The 21531-nt window shown below is 35.5% G+C and overlaps 3 protein-coding genes across 4 annotated transcripts; 2 read left to right on the top strand and 1 right to left on the bottom strand.

Annotated features, from left to right (window-relative positions):
* Positions 1-602: 602 nt before the first annotated feature.
* LOC113698694 (zinc-finger homeodomain protein 2-like) lies at positions 603-1888 on the top strand. Its single transcript, XM_027218599.2, has one exon. It carries the CDS (start codon positions 827-829, stop codon positions 1583-1585), a length of 759 nt encoding a protein of 252 aa, XP_027074400.2. The 5' UTR covers positions 603-826; the 3' UTR covers positions 1586-1888.
* A 3028-nt stretch (positions 1889-4916) lies between these two features.
* LOC113698070 (uncharacterized) lies at positions 4917-5705 on the bottom strand. The gene has a single exon (XM_027217740.2). The coding sequence runs from the start codon at positions 5665-5667 to the stop codon at positions 5143-5145; it is 525 nt and encodes a 174-aa protein (XP_027073541.1). The 5' UTR covers positions 5668-5705; the 3' UTR covers positions 4917-5142.
* A 5516-nt stretch (positions 5706-11221) lies between these two features.
* Positions 11222-20138, top strand: LOC113698233 (ATP-dependent 6-phosphofructokinase 5, chloroplastic-like). 2 transcript variants are annotated; one of them, XM_027217974.2, is made up of 13 exons: positions 11222-11699; positions 12348-12438; positions 13593-13666; positions 14865-14976; positions 15354-15449; positions 16153-16254; positions 16365-16439; positions 17398-17538; positions 17703-17819; positions 17898-18002; positions 18407-18487; positions 18934-19062; positions 19621-20138. In XM_027217974.2, the coding sequence occupies exons 1-13, from the start codon at positions 11386-11388 to the stop codon at positions 19786-19788; spliced, it is 1605 nt and encodes a 534-aa protein (XP_027073775.2). In that variant the 5' UTR covers positions 11222-11385; the 3' UTR covers positions 19789-20138. The 2 variants fall into 2 exon arrangements, with proteins under 2 accessions (XP_027073775.2, XP_071913852.1); XM_072057751.1 differs by lacking the exon at positions 17898-18002 and having other exon boundaries at positions 11245-11699.
* The last annotated feature ends 1393 nt before the right edge of the window (positions 20139-21531 follow it).

Raw genomic sequence — 21531 nt, 5'->3', positions numbered from 1 at the left:
GCCCATGATTTTGATTGGCCGAATTTTGAAATTTAAAAATGTGATGTACATTATTTTCAACGTCAAATATGAAACTCGCAAATAAGTGTTTATGCTTAAATTGTGGATGGCCCCGTTTGATAAGTGAGTTTTTTGGATGTTTGTCTAAAAATTTGCTGTAGAAGTTTTTAAAAAATTTTTAAATGTGTGTTTTTTTTTAATATTTTGAAGTGTATAGTTCAAAAATTTTTAAAGATTGCTGTAATTAAAGTTTTTGAAAAATTTGTAGCAGACAAACTTGGTAAAAAACTTGTCTGCCAAATAAGGCCTATGTTTAAGATAATTTATACTATTAATGAAATAGAGTTACAATTTGTTCAAATGAATATAATCGCGCTGTATAGAACGTTTAAAACTGCAAAATATGCTTTTCATCTTACATTAAATACACTTGAAATAGTAAAAAAAAAAAAAAAAGAATACTGAATACTTGCATTACTTTTCATTTAAAACTAACTAGTATTATTCTATTACAGATCCCAATACATATGCGTGCTTTTCTTTTATTATATAACAGGATAAATACAAAGGCATTTAATTTAAAATACATTTAATGTAGGATAAACAGATTAGATAAGTTGAGCCCATGATGAAGAAGATTTTTGTCCACAATTTCTCATTTGTCTTATCATCCTAATTCCATGAGTTAAAAGATAAGGCATTTTCAGGTAGACGGTAACTCTCTCTCCTAGGGTTTAAGTTAGAGTAAGTACTGTCAACTATTTATACAGATACAAAAAAGTAGTGACTTGGGAGATAATTAGGTAGTCAATTTAGCTAAGAAAACATGGAGTTTGAGGATCAAGAAGAGAATGAAGGAGTTGAGATGGAGCTGGGTCCGAGTTACGACTCACTGGGCAACTCGAACTCCACTCGGGTCTCCAACAAAGTACCAAGCCCAGTGGAAATGTCAGCTGAGCCAACCTCCCAGAGAAAGCCCAGGTACCGAGAATGCTTAAAGAACCATGCCGTCGGCATTGGCGGCCACGCCGTCGATGGCTGCGGCGAGTTCTTAGCTGCTGGAGCTGAAGGAACACTCGACGCACTCAAATGCGCCGCCTGCAACTGCCATCGTAACTTCCACCGCAAAGAAGCCCTCCCCGGCCTGCCCCCCCACGACCCTTTTCATTTATACCACCACCACTACCACCAGCAACCGCCGCCGCCTCCGCCGCAACTTTTAACTTACCGTACCCCATCGGGGTACCTCCACGTGTCACCTCCCCAGCAGAATAGGCCGCTAGCCCTGCCTTCGATTTCCGGTGGAGGGGAGCACGAGGACATGTCAAACATGAACACCAGCGGCGGCGGCGGGAGTGGCGGTGGTGGTGGAGGGTTTGTGGGGTCGTCGAAAAAGCGGTTTCGGACCAAATTTAGCCAGGAGCAGAAGGAGAAGATGTCAGATTTAGCTGAAAAGTTGGGGTGGAAGATTCAAAAGCAAGACGAAGAAGTGGTGCAGCAATTATGCAATGAGCTTGGAATCAAAAGGCAGGTGCTTAAAGTTTGGATGCATAATAACAAGCATACCCTTGGTAAGAAACCCTAGTTAAAGAAAAGGAAAAAAAATGGTAGCTGAAGAGGGGAAGAATCATTATGGTTATCTATTTCTAGTTGGCCACTATAATGGAGGGTTTATTTTGTTACTCATATGTTATATATTACATATTGCTTGTAAGTAGAAGGAGAAGGTTTAAGAAGAGTTGAGATGGGGTTGTGAGGGAAATTTCAGTTCTAGTTTTAGTCTTTAATCAGTTTAACTAAGTCAGGACTTTCTTTAGATTTCATGTTGTATTCTAAGACTTGGTATCGTTTTAATTTGCTATTTCAGTTTTTTCTTTTTTGTTGGATTCTTTTTTTGTTTGATGTGTCTGGGTACATATATTACTAGCTATTATTGAGTTAAATGTTGGTGCAATCCTAATGAATCTAGTTGAAGTATTGAGCATTGGAAGACAAGTTTGCTTGTTCCGCCACAGGCAAAATGTGCTTTGATTGAAGCATGGAATGAATATAGTTGAAGTGTTGAGTATTGGAAAAGAAGTTTGCTTGCGCCACCACTGGCACAGTGTGCTTTGATTGTGCCATGGAAGGTGGTTCGGAAGCTTTAAGGTTAGGGAGGACGAGTCCTGAATTCCAAACTGGCAAACTCATGAGATGTTGGCCTGGGGTTTTATGGAATTCAATGTATGCACTTTTTTCTTCCCATCTTCAGACGCCGATCGTATGCTTGCATTCATTGTCGTGCTTCCTCGTTCTCCACTCTCAATCCCTTTCTTTTCTGTGATAATATAATGATTCATGAGAATGGCGTTGGAGCATTGGTTTGCTTGACTAAGTACAATGCCCATAAGGACCAGTGGGAGGTGGTACATCATCTCTAGCTAGTTCAATTCAGTGCACCATTAAATATCAAACCTGCCTTTCTTGACTGTTTCACTTGCAATGCTAGAGTTCTTGTAACATTTTTTCTTTCTTTCTTTTTTCAGTTGAATTGAATTTCATTGTGCAAGAATGCAAGTACTTATTTTTTCCTTAGTACACATTTTGTCCTAGCTAGCATAATATTAGTCCCGTTTGACGAATAAGTTTTTTTGGGTGATTGTCTAAAATTTTACTGTAGTTTATTGTAGAAGTTATAAAAAATTTTGAATATTTTGAAGTGTATATTTTTTAAAATTTTGATAAATTTTTTAAAGTTACTGTGACTAAAGTTGTTAAAAAACTTGTAATAGACAAATTTGATCAAAAATTTGCTTGTCAAATAGGCCCATTATTTTTTCCTTAGTAAGCATTCTTTCCTTGCTAGTATAATATATATATTTTTCCTTAGTACACGTTTTTTCAACTTATTTCTTTATCTTTATAAATAAATGTGCAAGTCAGAGAAGGTAGTTAATTATGTTTTTGAGGATGAAAATGGTGGTAGCACATGTAGTCCGATCCGAAGGATAAAGATATCATGATGATAATTGACTAATATGAAATGGCATTACATGTCTTTCGAGTGTATTTTAAACTGGTGTTTTCTTTTGTTTTTGTCGACACAATAATTTTTATTTCACTTCTACTCCTATTTTATACTAAGAGAAGGGGTGGATCAAAAAAATTAACGGAGAATTCAAGGAAAATTGAACTATCATCGTATCAGACGACGGGTGCTGCGCACTTGTTGGTTAAATTTTCAAAAAATCTAAAAAATATATATATAAGTCAAAGTATTTGATCCCTAACTTACGTCAAGGAGAGTTTTTAAATCTACTCCGTGGTGCCCAACTAGGTTCTTATGATTGAGTAACCTTCGATTCTGAGGAAGAAAGTAGAATCAATTAATTCTACTAGAAAACGTCTGGTGTTGGATCATGGATGGACGTGCATCTCGGGAAGGAAAGAGCTGAACCAGATTTTTGTACTATTAATTAGTTGGGAGAGCAATTAAAATAATGTTGTTGTCGAATCATCTCTGAGATTACCTGTTTGTTGCATCACTTGATTCTTTTCATTGGGAAAGAGAATAGCGTTGTCTAGTGTGTTGTGACCAGTGCATGGATACGTAATGTAACAGTAGTGTTTGTGCGTGTTCTTACAGAAAAATGCAGACTTTTTTTTTTTTTTGGGGGGTAAATAATCCAGAATTATTATAGGATAAGCTTCGTGTTCGAGAAAGTCGATAGATCCAAAGCTTGGATCGAAATTCCAATAATATTTCTTCTTCTTCCTCCCTTGTTTCTTTTCGATGTTCCAAAGGAAACATGCTGTGAAGTTATTTTCCTATTACCTATGCATATTAAAATGGCAAGGATTTGTCTTTACAAGAATTGTTAAAACCCCGGGTCCTAGATTTTCAACATATAATCAGATTTTTAAATAAATTTTCATATAGTTCTTGTGAGATTGAATAAGGCGGTCGGATTGTGCCCCGTGACAATGACAGTATCATAAATTATTCAGAAAAGAATTGGCATTGAATCCTAGCTGCTACTTCTTTGAGTTTAAGGGGAACATGACCACCATTAGGCTGGACCAAGTGTCAATTAGATAAGTAGCAGGGTGGTTGTGTGAGTTCTAGTCCCACATCGGGGAAGGGTGGTTGGGGTGAGTTCTAGTACCACCATTAGCTAATGCTACTTCTTAGTAGCAGGGTGGTTGTGTGAGTTCTAGTCCCACATCGGGGAAGGGGTTGGGGTTTGCTGGGTAGATAAGTCTCCTGGGGCTGCTCCAAGAGTTGCCGGCTTTTGAAGTATGCTCTGGGGTTAAAGTTTGTTGAGTCAGTAAGTGTCAATGACCGGTGGAGAAAAAGGTTTTATTTATTGTGCCTTCAAAGCTATGCTGGGCCCTGTGTTCAGTAGTATCTGTATGGGCTATTGTAGATTAACGGTGAAATGCACTTGTATATTTACGCACTCCTCGCTAGCTATCCACATTGACTTGGGGGCAATTTTACACTGCAATATCAGAGAATTTGGGGTGAAGGAATTTGGGCTTCATTTCGCAAGGCATTGAATGATGTCCATTTGATGAAGCCCATATCCGAATCAAGATATTTCTTAGATTATACTCATCATGCTTGAAATGTTCGTATTCTGCAAACTTTTCGTGCTTGAAGTTATTTATAATAACTATATATGATATTCATAATTCGCAGGCTCGATCCACCCAAAATTCTCCAAGTCAAGGTAGTTTATAAGCTTTTTCTTTTTGTATGTGGGGAGAGAACCCGAAGGGGCAAAGTTTTACCGGACAATAAGAAAACAGGAGCAATTTTCCGCCCTTGTTCTCTTACAATTGTTGATTGTTGCCCTAAAATTAAGAGCTTAAAAATTGAGAGCTTGAAGGAGAAAAGAAATGGCACCGGCCAATATATTCTTGCAATCAAAATCTTTACATAAAGGGCAACGACAAAATCACACTCTTAAGCAAAATATGCCAAGTTTCGACTCTCATTCCTTCCTGAAAATGTAGCACTCCATTCTCCTAGCTGTTTGGATAGTGAAATGATTTTCTTAATACTATATCACGCACGCACACACAAAGTTCCTCCAAACAATTACGTTATTTTCAAGTCAAGAAACTCTCAGAAAAACCAAAATCAGCTCAAAAGACATCTCATTTTTTCAAATTTTGCTCCAGCATTTTTGTCCTGACACCCATATTCAGCTTATGCTGCTGCTGAGAAGCACTTATTTTAGCTTTATTACCAAGTACTCTAGATTGATTAGAACAATCAACTCTAGAACCCGGACCAGCTGATCGAAGACTCTTGGCCCAGTCAAATTTCTTGGCAGAATTAGTAGCAGGCATGAATCCTCCTCGGGCAGTACTCTCAGTTTTCAGAGTGCTCATGCGATTTTCGCCAGGTTGTTTCTTGATTTCTTTTATCTCAATCTTTGTTCCACCTTCCATTCTGATATTGATGTTAACCTCAGACAGAATTCTGCTACTCACGTTACCTTGTTGATGACCTTTAATGCCAAGCTTAGATAATTCTTTGGCATGCCTTTCTTTTTGCTGCTGATATAGCCTCTGCAGCCTAAAAGCAAGATGGCATATTCCTTCTTTGATTTCTTCCTCTAGCTCTCTTTCGACATCCATCTCCAGCTCGCCGCGAATCTTGAGCTCCTCAGCAGACATTATGCCCGTCAAGCTTTATTGGTGCAGTTCTATGATCTCTGCAAAAACACTGATCAAAATCTTAAGAAATTTATAGGAAGAGATTGAACCATCTATAATGGACTAACTTTTTGATGCTACCTTTTGGAGATTATTCTGGGATTTGTTTGCATCATATGTCACTGAGCAGCTCCTTTTATATCTCGAAGGATGATGGAGACTTACTGGGAATTTTGGACCCCTCAAATGTTGTCTACTAGGATTGAAGATGACATAAATTGGAATGTTTAAGAAACAACTTGACCGTTAGGTCGTTATTTCAGTTGTCTGATTTAAACTTAGGCGCCAAATGTATGTGCCCAGAAAGTGAAATTAAATTGGGAACTGAATAGGGATTAATTGAAGAAAATTAGAGTTGTGTTTATCCGTGCTTTACGTGGAAGGCAGAAAATTTTTGGGTTGCCCTTAAAGCACAATCAACATAAGGCCTATTGGAAAGCATTTTCACTTGCTGATGTGATCGTCCATGGCAAATGGACTTTTGAACAAGACTGTGTTCGGATTATAAATGATCATTTTTGGTATCAAAACCAATAAACTTATGAATCCAAAATGGATATTCCGTTTCTTTTCTCATCGACAAAATGGATTCCCATTTATCCATTATATAACTCGATTATCAAAGATATAAGATTCTTGATGAGCAATTGTTCGAGACTTCATTGTCATTTTTACGATGACTAGAACGTTTGGATTGCATTTTCTATGATTTTTCATGAAAAATTTACTGTAACGATTTGAGTATGTGAGAAAAAAAGGTAATATGAAAATGTGATCACGAAAAATAACGCAATTTTCCGTCAGAAAATGACAATCCAAACAGGGCTACAAGAGGAAAGTTTTAAGTGTTTAGACATCAAAATCCTAACCTGTTGAAAAGATGCTCATTACTAGTATAATCGTACTTTCAAGGGTATGACTCTTTTCATCAAAAGTAAGCAGTAATCACTAATCAACGAATGAGTGGGATTAATTTCTTCCACCAACCCTTGCCCGCTTTTCCTTCCGGCTGTGACCGTTTTCTGGAGGCTAAAACCATGTGTCAATTACAATTCAATTGGTTAAGTAAATTTCTTCTAAGATTTTGCAATTCGAAATTTATACTTTTATACTTGCAAATAATTTGCTTAACATCGTTTTTTTAACCATTTCTTCAATTACCTTTTCTTCTAAATGTTTTCAACAAAAGTCTCATGGGTTTTGAAAAATCTTCAGCTTATAAGATGTGTAATGTGTATTTTTAATTTGTTTTTCTTCTTTTTTATTTTTATTTTTATTTTTTGTTTTTTTAGTATATAACAATCAAAATTATCATAGTATCCATGTTCCTTGCAAGAATTGCTTATATTTCGGCATTTATATGTAACCCCATTGGAGGTTTTGGCTGTTAATTAAACAGTATACCAAATTTATGCATCATCGGATGTTCTTTTGGCAGTTTTTCAGTTTCTTTTATAGGATGCATATATATTATGTTGAAATGATGAAATTATTTATGTAGTAACACCCTTGAAGTACATATGATCTCTAACTGTATTACGTAACTTGATTGGTTTCATGAATTTATTATTGTTTAAAGATCTTGATGCAGTACAAATTATTAAAAACAACATGCAGTGAATTTTTCAAAAATTAGGAAAATAATTGAAAGAATAGTGTTATGGCAAATTGTTTTCATTGTATGAAATAATAATTTTGAAGTGTTAAAAGTTATAAGTGAAAGTCATTAAGTGACAGGGACTTAATTGTCATATTGATTGTTAGGGTGTGGATTTAGGATATAAGGATGCGGATTTAGCCCCTCCCAATCTAGTTATATAACTCATCCAAATTTGCTTATTAATAAGTGAATTTGGCTACGTAATGAATTTTCAATGGGTTTAAATAGATGACTCCACTAAACCTATTTAATTGGTGAGTAATGGATTGACTTGCATTATCAATTTATATCCATGTAAAATAAATTGCACATTTGGATGTTAAGCTGATAAATTTCAATTTCTTACCAATCCAATAACAATAAAATGCTATTATTTTTTTGTCAAATAACATATGGAAAAACAAAAAAAAAGCAAATAAAATTTCAGGTTGGTCATAAATAGGTAGTTGAGTATATTCATATTGACTCATTTTGATATATTTATTAAATAGGTATAAATGGATTGATAAATTTGAATTTCTCATCAGCCCAATAAGAGTAAAATAATATTATTATTCTTTGTCAAATAACATTCGAAAAACAAAAAAATGCAAATAGAATTTCAAATGGGTCATAAATGGATATTCCCATATTCATTTATGTATACATGGGTTGACTCATTTTAATTCATTTATTAAATGGATATAAATATATTAACTTAATTATACCTATGATGCATTTTACGACCAACTGAAACCGCACAACTTACTCTTTTTTTTTTTTTTTTTTTGCCGCAACAATAACATTCATATAACATAATCTATCTTATTCTACAAAATGGGGTTAGCAAGTATTCAGATTTGATTAGACAAAATGGGTGTTTTGACACTTCTTTTGAATTTTTTTCATTACAGGTAATGTTCGAAATCCCGACCAACAATCCAAAGAGGGATTTGGCCCCCTTTGTGGTGGTCACTAAACTTTAGCTCAGTGTTTGCGCGAATTACTCATTTTAACACCTCTAGTTGGAGCAATAATAAGTTAGGAGCTTCGTATGGTCAACACTTTTCGACATGAACCCAAAGTTACAAAAAACCAAAAAAAAGCTCGTGAACACTAATGAAACTAGCAAACCATATTCGTTACTAGATTACTATTTACTAACGATCATCACAAAAAGAATAAGATGGGTCATTCCATAATTGGTTTCTTGGCGCTGAATGGTGGGTTGCCTAGTTAATATGAAGCGCATGCACGTGCCTGTTTGTCAACTTAATTAGCAGCTCTACTTGCAAAGCTTTGGTTGACAGCCCACTGAATCTAAACGGCTATATGTATGGTCCACTGTGCATGAAATAAATATATTGTTAGAATGCTTTTAAATCAGAAGAAGTATTTCATTTAATATTTTTATCTTTATTTTATTTGCTAAAGTGGCATTCATAATTTGTGTCACATAACATGATGCTTTCGTGTGATCAACAGCAGGCAACAGTTCTTTGTGGAAAAATATGAAGAGAATTAGTCAGTTTCTGCCAATACAGGGAAAGGGGTCCTATAATAATTCATTTTTGCGAATGCCGTGTAACTCGATAGACGCAATTGAAGAAGATGCGAATCTTTAGTTTTGTGGTTCCAAAATGTGCTTTTGCAGACATCGCCTTTCAATGCTATGAACAAGTCGGCCACGGCTTTACTTTGTGAGAAAATTTGGAAACTTCAATCCGCTAAATGTTGACAGAAGTATCAAACAAAAGGTCAACAACTCTTTTTGAAGGGAAACAAAATGCTGAACGGGGAGAAATCAAATTTGATGATGGTCCGTATCTTGATTTTAAAAGGCTAAAGTAATAATATATAGCATGGCCCTTCGAATTCGATACGAGAAATTTTTGCATTGTCATAAAAATTGGATTATGTATCAAAACGGTGGTATGAGAGAAAGGATATTTTCTAATTTTCTCTTATTTATCGGGAGTCCTCTTCAACTTCATAAACCTTTTTGTTAATTCCATTTTCACTCTCAATGTCTCTAACAATTCTCACTTTGTACTATGAATTTTTTTTTAAAACATTTTTCAATGTAAATTTATCAAATATCAGTTCTGATAAATACTTTTTTTTAAACACTTTGCGTACCAAAGTTACCAATTCCTCCCACATTACCATAATCTCATACGTAATTATTGAAAGAGTACGAGCGCTATGTACCTGTACAACTATGATAGAAATTAGCATCAACACTTAATTTTGGGCAAATTTGTATAGCGTCGAGTACTTCCATTCACAATATCAGTGGTTGGACATATATAATTTCAATTTTTTTTTAAAAACTTTAAGATTTAAATGGAAGATTAAATCAATGAAAGAAAATCCAAATTCTCTTGGGATGTTCCTCTAACACAAATTAATCTTACTTTCCCACCATAAAGATTTTGCCCTCTCGCTAAATTACTTTTCTTGAATTCTTTATTTTAAATTGGCCGGTATTGTTAATAAATTTTATGATAAACTTGCTCTTGTAATTAAGCATGCAGAGTGTAAGATCATCTGATCATTGTGATTTGTGACCAACTTCGAGTTATAAAGACATTTACCTACCAAAGTCCCAATTTACCAGATCATGTAGTCAAAATAGTTTAATATGGCCTAGTTTAGAATTTGATGTCTTACTTGGGGTACATATTAGACTTCAAGACACAAGTAATCCTTGACCATATGGCAAAAGAAAAAGAAAAGAAAGGGTTTGATAGATGAAAATTGTTAGGCAAAATGAATAAATGGGGTTGCTGAAAAAAGGAGTTCTCATTATTTTCTAAAATTTATTGTAAAAAAATATAATATAACGATTTGATATATGTGAAATAAAAAGATAATTAAAAAATATTTATATTAAAAATGTAAAAATTTGTTTTTGAGCTTTCTAAACAAGGCTGCCAAAGAATGAAAAAGAACAAGGAGAATTTTATAATGGAAACAAATAAGGAGCCCGCACGAGGGCAGGCGAGCGCTACTTTGGTTTCAAAAATCCGCTTTTAGAACTCCTGTTTAAACCCAAAAGGATACTGAAACCGAGAGAGAGCGAGAGACAGGGAGTCTGAGAGGGGAGGGGGGGGGGGGGGGGGGTTGGGGGGTATTGATTGGAAACGGTTCCTTAAAATAATAAAATGTGTTTTGATTTCTGGTACGCTACCTACCTATCAATATTATCACTTATGACCATGTACTATCAATTATGCAACTTAACACCCTCTACTCTAGCCTCCCTATTTCTTGTGCGCTCTTCCCCTTGTGCCAACGAGTATTTCTGCTCTCCTTTCAACCAACCAATCTAGAAGTACACACTACGAATTACAAGGGATTACACAAAGTTTTAAAGTAGAAGTTTCATTGGTATTAGTTAACTTTCAATTTTTTTATAGTAAATGTGCATGTGCATGTTCTATAATAATACTAATAGTAACAAAATTTTCAAGATATTGATTTTATAAAACAAATATAGACTTTTTGAACTTCCGAAATTCAATAAAAAAAAAAAACTCTGATTTCACTAGTCATTTACTATGGTCATTATTTGTATATTATGAAATTTATATTTTTTTCTCTTTAAATTTTTTTTTTTGTAACATGGATGCCATCTCAAAAAATTGAAAACCAAATTTAACCATAGAATTCAAATCCAAACGAAGGGGTGAGTATTAGTTAAGAACGGAAGATTGATCATTTCGATTCCCTTTATTCTGATAGTTTAGGCGCACACATACCATATGATGATACTTGAAGGATTGTTTTGCAATTAACCTAAAATCAAGGTGAAAACGACAGCTCGGTCAGCTCCCTCTTTTTCCCTCATTTTTCTTTTATAATTTTTATTTCTTTTCCCTTTTTTTCAATTTGTTTTTTGTACACAGTACAAAAATTTCCCCCCTCTCTTTCTCCGTCGCCACTCCGATCTCTCCTCCGACTTCTCTTGTTCCCTTATTTTAAATAACCATTTCGTCTCTTCTGATTATTTTCCCAACGTTACAGCGCATTTTCCAATGGACTCGCTCTCGCCGGTGATCGGACAGAGGCTGACACTTCCGGCGAGAGCTTCCGCTACTCCTCGTCTCTGTGATCGTTCATTTTTGTTCCGGTCGATCATTATCGGGGGAGCTTCCAGAAAATTCCCAAGAATTCGAGTAAAAGCAGTGACTAATAAATTAGGAAGTTATTCTTCGAGTATTGATTTTAGTGATCCGGATTGGAAGTCAAAGTATCAGAAGGACTTCGAAGCTCGCTTTAACATTCCTCACTTGACCGATGTCTTCCCCAACGCCGTTTCGTATCCTTCAACTTTCTGTCTCAAAATGAGGTGAGCTTTAACAATTTACCATTTAAGAAAATAAATTGGTCTGCATTTTTTTGGTGGTTTTGGTATTGAATTTAATCTAAATTTTGTGATCAGTGAAGAATTTTGCTTAGAGAATTCGTTTAGCAGTTTTGTAACTTGTTGCAGTACTATTGACGTTTGATGGAGCAAGTTATTGGAGATTCTATGAAAATCGAAAATAAAGTTGGAATCTTTTGGCATGCTGACATTATTTGTAAAAGGAAGCACATGTGGCCTTGTTTCTGAAGCTTGGGCTGAAAAGACGAACTAAGCAACTCAATGTTGGAATCGAGCTTGGATTCTTTAAGAGCTCGTATTAGATTGGTCAATAGTTTAATTATGATTGACTAAGATTCTAAGCTCTACTCAAGCTTAAAAAAAGATGCATACATAAACAAACTTGAAATTTACATGTAATTAAGTTGAGCTACTCGGTTCTGAAATTGTATAAAAGCTCAGTATTAATGCATAAATATCAAAGTAGGATTGACTTCTTGGCAGTTGCTCTGAGTATGAAGCCAAGCACTTAATTTTATGATAGTGTGCCTCTAACTATGAAGGAGAAAAATGGTCAGAAGGGAAGTTAAGATGGGCTTTTATAATCTTTTGAATTTGAATCTTTTGTCACAGGACTCCGGTGACTGAGGAATTTGCAGGAGGTTATCCATCTGATGAGGCATGGCATGGATACATTAATAATAATGATAGGGTGCTTCTTAAGGTATGTGTTGCTATTTCACTGACCTTTCCAAATCAGCTTCCCTCTAATTGTATGGCTTGTGGATGATATTGCATGCAATCAAAGAATAGTTTTTTTTTTTTTTAAATTGTTTTCCTCTCATATTAGGGGTAGCGTTCTTAGCAATTAATGATTTTTTCAGACTGGTGTAAGAAGGTGTACAAAACTGCTCAAATAATAAAAGGGTTGTACTGGAGATCTGGCTTAGCTTGCATTTAGAAGATTAGTTATTTTCATCTTTTCTCAGTACTTATTTTGTTAGGTTCTTTACTTAACTAACAGTTATCTGTTGAATATGCTAAAACTGAAAATTGACATATTTGGGTAAGGAACTAATTTTGTCCTGCAATTTCCACACATAGTAGTAAGAATTGGAAAAATGTATATTTGCAAGACAATGTTTTCCAAACAATTCAATTTCTGCAACATAACTTTGAAAATGCTAGTGCTAGTTTATTACCACCATTAGTTTAGTACTGCTATTGTCATTATATTGCTGCTCGCCAGGGATAAACCTTGAGTCAAATTCAATTAAGAGTATTTCAAAGGTCTTTTTTTTCCCCTTTCTGTTTTCGGGTGCGGATTGTGGAAGAGTTGCTGCTAGTGTTATAGACCCATAACAAGTGAGTTGTGTGTTTCAGATAAATTGGTAAGGGATAATGCACATTAAATGTATTTAATATACTAAGTTGACACAATTTCGTATCAAATAAGTTATTCTTGAGGCCAGATTTCAAAATCTAACATGGTAAATAATGCATATGCAATTGTTTTGTCAGATGCAAACTCATTGTGACAGGAAGCACAAAAAAAAACATAGAGAAGTTTCTGAACTAGGTGCAAGCTTTCTCACAAGTGCCTTGTTCAGAAGCACGTAGGTGCAACAAGTTTTTTGCTGTGCCTCAGTGCCTATGCATGCACCTTGTTAAACCTTTAATAGCTATTGTTGCATACCTTGCCTAATCATGTTAATTTTGATACAAGTGTATTTTTTTGGGGTCTACTTTAATCCTTGGGGGATATAGTAAATGAAGAAATTAGAATATACATGCATGTACCTGTACTTATACATCTGAGCCAATGGTTTGATTCTGTTAGTAAAAGTACTTAGATATGTTACTGTACAAAATTTTCAGGTGATACATTTTTCCTCTCCCACATCTGCTGGTGCAGAGTGCATTGATCCTGGCTGCACATGGGTGGAGCAATGGTAAATTTCTGGCATTTCCAGATTAAGAGGGCGTATAGTTGTTAAGATCTCTAGATATAAACTTTTACTATCTTTCATCGATGGAGATGTTGTCTACTTATAAAGCTTGGTGATTTAAGGATAGATTGCTGACAAACATGAATACTAGGCTCTCAATTTGTATTTCTTGAAACCTGTTTGGTCAGAAGGTGAAGTGGATGGGATTTGTCAGCAAAGATGGTGGTGCTTTTGAGGATAGGAACCCTCCGTTAGCACATCAGCAAGAGGATTCTAATTGTCTTCTTTGTGTGTTCTATGATAGTTGTGTAAAGTCTCAGTCTTGTCAACACAGAACTTCCTTGCATTCCATCTGGTTAGTAGCCATGCATAAAGTGGATGGAATTTGGTACTTCAAGTGAAACCAGTCATTGGTTCTGTCTCACCCAATTCCCAGTGCATTTTTAATTTCTCTTTGATGCATGTTAAGTTGAAAATCATCAATGGTCAAAGGGTACAATATTTTTCTGCACATTAGCAAAAACATTGGTAATGCTCTCCAGTCGAAGAAAGCTAGAAAGAAGCAATAACTTGATTGAAGAATGGATTTATAAAGAAGACACAAGTTTAGTTTTTTCCTTGTTTTTCTTTTTCAGCTTTATATGTCTTGGGCTAGTAGTCACAAACAGAAGAAAATTTAAGAGAATTAAGTTTTTTGCATGTAACACTGAAGGTGTTTATCCCGTTTATCCATTTTATTAATTTTTCTGGGAAATCAGTTGGGCAGCTTGATTTTCATCCTCTGCTGTCCATCAACCTTAATTGGTATTCTGGAGCATCATTCAGGATAGATATCTTACACATTTATGATCCTGTTTGACATTTTTTTTTTGTTGACATATTTGTGTTTTAAACTGATCTTTATCTCTATATAGTTGTTGGCTCTTGTATACTGGACAGGTGAAATGAGCATTGACCATATTATATGTTATGAATCTGGATTAAGATTCTTTTTGGTTTCTTTTCTCTATATAGTTGTTGGCTCTTGTATACTGGATAGGTGAAATGAGCATTGACCATATTATATGTTATGAATCTGGATTAAGATTCTTTTTGGTTTCTTTTCTTTTTGATCCCAATAAATACCTCTGTCATTTTGATGCAACGGATCATTATTCTACGGTAGAATCTTATCGTGTGGTTGGCACTGACTTATTTTCAGGGTGCACCGTGCTGGTCCTCGAGAGAAAATATACTTTAAGCCAGAAGAAGTAAAAGCAGCTATTGTAACTTGTGGGGGACTTTGTCCTGGGCTTAATGATGTCATCCGACAGGTAACAGGATCTTAAGTTCTCATTAAGTTTACTATGTCTGCTGAGATTATAGTGTCTTCATGCACATTAAATTGTACTAGAGCTGTGCAGCTGGCAAGACAACATCAAACCAAGAACATGTCCAATTTTGAAGATCAATTTTTTGGAGAAGTCAAATTCGTTACTTGTGTCCATAGTTAATTTATTCCTTTGAGATGTTTAGACAACTTTCCACCTTAATTACGGGACCTTTGAGAAACATTGATTGTAGACAGTTGCCAAAAGCTTTTTGTGAAGTCCTTTAAACCGTATAATGCTTCTTTATATGCAGCATAAGAACTTTGGAATTAATGCATGACTTCTTAGCATCTAACCTTTCTTTGCTCTAATGGTCTTAGGTTGTAATCACTCTTGAAATATATGGTGTGAAAAAGATCGTGGGAATCCCTTTTGGTTATCGCGGCTTTTCAGACCAAGATCTAGCTGAAATGCCTGTAAGTTCTTATGTTATTATCTCTCTTTTTTTTGTTGTCTTTATTTTTTTCCCTTCCCAGCAAGTAGCTCTTTCAATATGAGGAGAGATCTCAAAGAATATTTATAAGCAATTATAATTATGCAATGATTTCTTCTTATAACATGGATGTGGTTCATTCTTGTTAATCATTCTTTTATTTACAGACATTTGATGTGACAAGAACCTGGGAAGGGATGTGATGGTTGGGAATAATCCTCAATTTGCATATTTCTGTACCATTCCTAGATTTATTTCACTGGCTACTACATGTTTGCTAGAATGCTAGAAGTTACATGTCAGCCAGAAATGTGATTGCAGTTGTCAGTACAGACTGTGCATGTGCAGATGTGGCCTTGAAGAACCTTAGTACACTGACTCTAGTTTGTAGTCTGTAGAGTATTGTTTTAGGTCCTAAATTAGTGTGTGGTGTCAGATATTGATTGTGCCTGTGCTGTAATTTACTGGGACCTTGAGTTTTTGTTAATATGCTTTTACTGTCTGAGACATTTCTTGGGCTAACAAAATGCTTTTTCAATTGTGATTTTGTCATGTACCCATGCATAATGATGCTATAATGATGCTTTTATGTTATTATCTCGCTTGCTTCTCTGAATATGCTTCTCTAGTTTGGAATTGTCTTTGACTCTTTATTTACCTGTTTAGATATTTTTGTGAATTGTCAGTTATCCAGGAAAGTCGTTCAAAATGTTCATCTTTCTGGGGGAAGTTTGTTGGGAGTGTCACGTGGTGGACCTACTGTTAGCGAAATTGTGGACAGGATGGAGGTTCTCAATCAGACTTTGTTTTACTCGCATTACTATTTCACTTCATATTGCTTATACCAAATTGAGTTTGTAAGCAACATTTGCTGGTATTATCTCCAAATTAATTTCAGGACAGAGGGATCAACATGCTTTTTGTGCTAGGTGGAAATGGTACTCATGCTGGTGCCAATGCGATACATGACGAGGTTGTTAAACTTGTGACCTTTGTGCTGAGATGGGGTGTCTGCTATTACTTTGGTCTCTGTAAGATAGCAAATACGAGAAAACCTAAAGTTAACTAGCTAATAAGTTTTTGAAAACAAAATTCCAGTATAACTTTTGCTTGCCATTGTATGATAGATTCCCTCTGTTTGGATTCTCCATTTTTTGAAAAGCAAGTTTTCTATGTACAATGCTACAGTAATACATAAATAAAAACAACTCCAAAAACACCACATCCATATAATATATCAACAAGAACTCCAAATATACAAAAAAATTAAAAAATATACAAAAAATCTACACCATCTTCTTCTTTCATCTATCACCACCACTGCTGCCACCATCCCCTCCCTTCTCTTTCCTCTCCCTCCCTTTTCCTTCTCCCTCTCTTTCCTCGTCCCCTACTCCCCTCCCCTTTCCTGCCACACCCATTGAGGCCATGTACTAGAGGAGGGGAGGGGAGAGAGGGAAGAGGAAGAGGGAGGAGAAAGAAAGAGAGAGAGGGAGGGAGGGAGGGAGGGGGTGGTGATGGGTGGTAGTGTTAATTTTTAAAAAATATCCTAAAAATTTTTAAACTTTAAAAATATCCCAAAATATATCCCAAAAATGTCTTCAAAAACATCACCAAAAATATCTACAGTAAAAGTCTTTCATATACATTGCTACAGTAAAATATTTCAAAAACACCCCCAAAAACAATTAATCCAAACAGATTAAATAAAAACTGAAAGTGAAGTGTCTGCAGATATGCAAACCTATCTCTATTTTACTTTTTCAATCTTCTTAAAACTTGTAACTGTTGAGTAATATAAGTGTAAGCATTGACATATATCCATGTTTACTGTGTTCAGTGTCCTTACTTTTGTTTGGTGGCCTATTTTTTCAGTTACTTTTAGCATGTTAAGATTTAATATTGAGATTTTGTCTTTATCTGTGCTCTAGTGCCGGAGAAGAAAGATGAAGGTGGCTGTAGTTGGTGTGCCTAAAACCATAGACAATGATATCATGCTGATGGATAAAACATTTGGTTTCGATACTGCTGTCGAAGAAGCGCAGCGAGCAATCAATTCTGCTTATATTGAGGTATATATTTTAACTCGTTCTTTATGCATTTTAATTTCTGTTAGATTGCGATTGTGTTAACTTTTACCTTTATTTATTTATTTGGTTCTTAGATGAATTATGTATTTGAACTTGTTTAGTTTACCCTGTCCCAGTTACAATCATCTTCTTGTTCTTCTTGACAGGCTCATAGTGCTTATCGTGGTATTGGAGTTGTGAAGCTGATGGGGCGTAGTAGTGGATTTATAGCTATGCAAGCGTCTCTTGCTAGTGGACAAATTGACATATGTTTGATCCCAGAGGTATTTCTCCCACTGACAGTGAATTAACATATATTTTTGGGCCTTTAAATTGGAACCATCTGTTTTTGCATTCGTAAGGTTCCTTTTAATTTGCACGGACCTCATGGTGTCCTGACACATCTGAAGTATCTCCTCGCCACCAAAGGATCAGCTGTAGTGTGTGTGGCAGAGGGAGCTGGACAGGTGAGTTTAAGTTCTAGTTTCCTTTTAATACATTGGGACACATATTGCACTCGCATACAATTTTTGTCATAGCCTTTTGGGTATCCTCACTTGATGTTAGTTTAATATCTTGGAGGAATCTCTTCCCACTAGACTGCCAGGAATTTCTTGCATTTCTGTAGCATCACTACAGCGTTGGTGTGGCACGCAACTAATATACATGACGAAACATATACACTGTTTTCTTCCCTTCTATATTTTGGCAAAATAAGGTTTGTTGAATTCGACCTCATTGATCCAGGAAGCTCATAGTAGCTTTTAGGACATCAATGCCTTTTATTTTGATCTGATACTGACCTTCATATTAATTTTATACCTTGCTAAAAACAGTTGTATTTATATCCCTGCATCACGAAACATTGCAGAATCATCTGGAGAAAACTAATGCCAAAGATGCATCCGGCAACATTGTTCTTGGTGATATTGGTGTCCATATTCAACAGGAGGTCTGCTGCTTGATTTACTTTTATATGATTATTGGTTTTTGTATAATGCCTATAGTCCTTATTGACATCAATTAGGCGATCGAATCTAATATTCAAAATTTCCCTTGAATTTTCTCTTCCTGATATCTGTACGTGGGTATGTCCGTGCTCTCTTATTGCCAATAAAGCAGACGTGAATTAGGTTTAATGCTAACTAGGATATTTAAGAGTAATTAGTACTAAGTTAGAATCTTTGTTCCATCTGTCTGTACTAATTCCCAGATTAATTCAATTAATTGTCAGTGGAATATATGCTAAAGGATTCTTATCATGAAATGATATTTGTATATCCCAGAAAAGTTTTAAAGATGTGAGGAGCATAGTTAAGCCCATACTTGTTCATTCCTCATTGGGATGACTGCCTGTTGTCAAATATAGAGTACTTCATTTGGAAGACTTCCTTGCAGATAAAAAAATACTTTAAGGAGATGGGTGCTCCAGCTGACGTGAAGTACATAGATCCTACATACATGATTCGTGCATGTCGTGCAAATGCCTCGGATGGAATCCTCTGCACTGTACTTGGCCAAAATGCTGTAAGCCTATCTTAGCACCTTTTGGATTAGTGAAAACAACTCCTGGGAAGATAATATTTAGCTTCCTTGTCTACTTTTGGTGCAATGTATCCCTACTAGAACAAGTACAAACAGGAAAATGCCCTTTATGCTGCCACAATTGTTTGACAAAGAAGTCTTCCTGAAATGAAAATAATCTTGGGCTCATTTTTGGGCACTTCCTTTTTCTAACATCTACTTTCCTTATGTTACCCAATTAAAAATGTTTATGTCAAATTTGTACACTTGACTGGACCAAAAATGTCAATCATGAAATGTTTACTTGAGCTGTCCTTTCCAAGTGGGCAAATTGTTGTCAAACTTTTGCTCACATACAAAAGCGAATTTTATTTTTTTCAGCTGTCTCCTTCCTGAATAACAGTTTTCTTTTATTTCCTTTGTTGAAGCAAGTATTGTTCTTCCCCTTTTCTGGTTTGTGGCTAGTAATGGCTGTCTACCTGCAACTAATAGGAGATTTAATATCACTCTGATATTTGGGACAATAACCTTATGGTATACATATCCATGGATTACATCCAGGTTCATGGTGCATTTGCTGGATACAGTGGCATCACTGTGGGTATATGCAATACTCACTACGTGTACTTTCCCATTCCTGAAGTCATTTCTCAACCCAGGACTGTCGACCCCAACAGCCGTATGTGGCATCGTTGCTTGACGTCAACAGGCCAACCGGACTTTCTTTGAAGAGAACGAGGCCAATTACATTTTTAGGAGATGTAAGCATTGATTTTTCTGTAGCTTAGAGGTACAGAAAGCCAGTTCCAAATTTTCCCTGGCTAAAATCTGTTCACGGCCTTTTATTTATTTAGGTAATAAGAAGAGAAACAGTCCAAATTCTTTTTTCAGATATAGAAAATGACAGTGCCAGTTCTGAAGAGGCATGTGGATATATTACTCCAAATGTACTTAAGCCAAAGCTGATACACTTTGCTACTGTAGAACCCTGTTTATTTACGATAACACTTCTACTTGACCCAAGTAAGATCCATCCCTAGATTGGGAGCAGTATATCAATAATACTATTTCTTTGGGTATTTTCTCTATCAATATTGCTTGGTTTTGGAGTTAGCATTGATATCTGTATCACGCTGAATTGTATCCCCCACCTCCCGTCCCCCAGCCAATGGGGTATAGAAACTGTTTTAAACTGAATAGCTGCACGAAACTTCCATATCTAGTGCCAAATGTAAAATTTTCACAGTGAACAAGGTAAATATTGGCCTCCAAGCAGAGGTTTATCCATTGCAGTCTCTATTATAAACTGTTAAGCTTTAAGGTGCAGGAAACTTAATTATGTTTGTTTTATATACATTATGTAGATTGCCGGTGAATTGAAAAGAAAAAAAAAGAAGAAGAAGAAGGATTGAACGCCATAACTACTTGTTAGTTCCTAGGTTTGTGCTCTGGTCAAAGGGATGCACCAATCTCCTTGACAAATTATTATTATTTTATTTTCTCGATTTTATACTAAACGAGAGAGATTAAATAAGCACCTTTCATCCTAAATCTAAACTTCTAATACATTGATGACTTGTACCATTAGCATAGATAATTTATATTGCTAGTGTTAGAACTTTTAACTTGTACAAAGGGTTGATTTAGGATGCACATAACTCTAGTCTGTCCCTTTAGTTTATGTTCAAAGTGTGACAGACCAGGAAAGGAAGGGAGTACTCCAGGGGACATATATCATAAATGAGAACGTTGGCTTCACTGCTGAGGATCATATTGTAGGGTAGCAAAAGCTGGAAAGTGGAAACAAACTCTGTCAACAGATTTCTCAATAATTGCATGTCACTGACAAGTTATTGAATTTATAACATTCCTTTGCACTCCAAGCAGAAGAAAACTGGTGCATCATTAAGAAAATTCACCAACTCCAATTATGATGATCTAATATCAACTTGTGAAAAGAAACTGGTTTTACTTGGAATTGAAAAGTGATCAAGTTTTGCTTGTATGCGAAACCGAGGGGGAGGGTTAGGATGTGGGAACACTGCCTTATTCCAAATTTCGATATCCCACTTAGTTATGAATTTTCTGTAGCACTAATCAACTTCAAAGGTAATAAAAATGTATGTATGAACGTATATATTACTTCTTGATTATAATTACATTATCATCCATTGATATGCTCAGTGAAATGCAAACCATATCTACGCAACCTGATAAAAGTAAACTCACATTTTCCATGGCAATTGGATATGTTGTTAGCAGTTCAACTTGTGAAAATAATTCGTGTTTCTCGACTTATCAAACCATTTTTTTTAATTTCATATTTTTATTTGAGTTGTGAGTTGTCTCTTTAGCTGTTAATTTTTCACCAACCAAGACTGGATTGCGATGAAGTGACTACGACTACTATTTCTTTGCTTAGAAATGATTGAACAATTGAGTGATGGGCAAGAGAAAGAGAAAAGGACAACT

This window comes from Coffea arabica, chromosome 7c, assembly GCF_036785885.1.
Source record: "Coffea arabica cultivar ET-39 chromosome 7c, Coffea Arabica ET-39 HiFi, whole genome shotgun sequence".
Lineage (NCBI taxonomy): Eukaryota > Viridiplantae > Streptophyta > Magnoliopsida > Gentianales > Rubiaceae > Coffea > Coffea arabica.
This window is presented reverse-complemented; position numbering and strand designations above follow the sequence as displayed.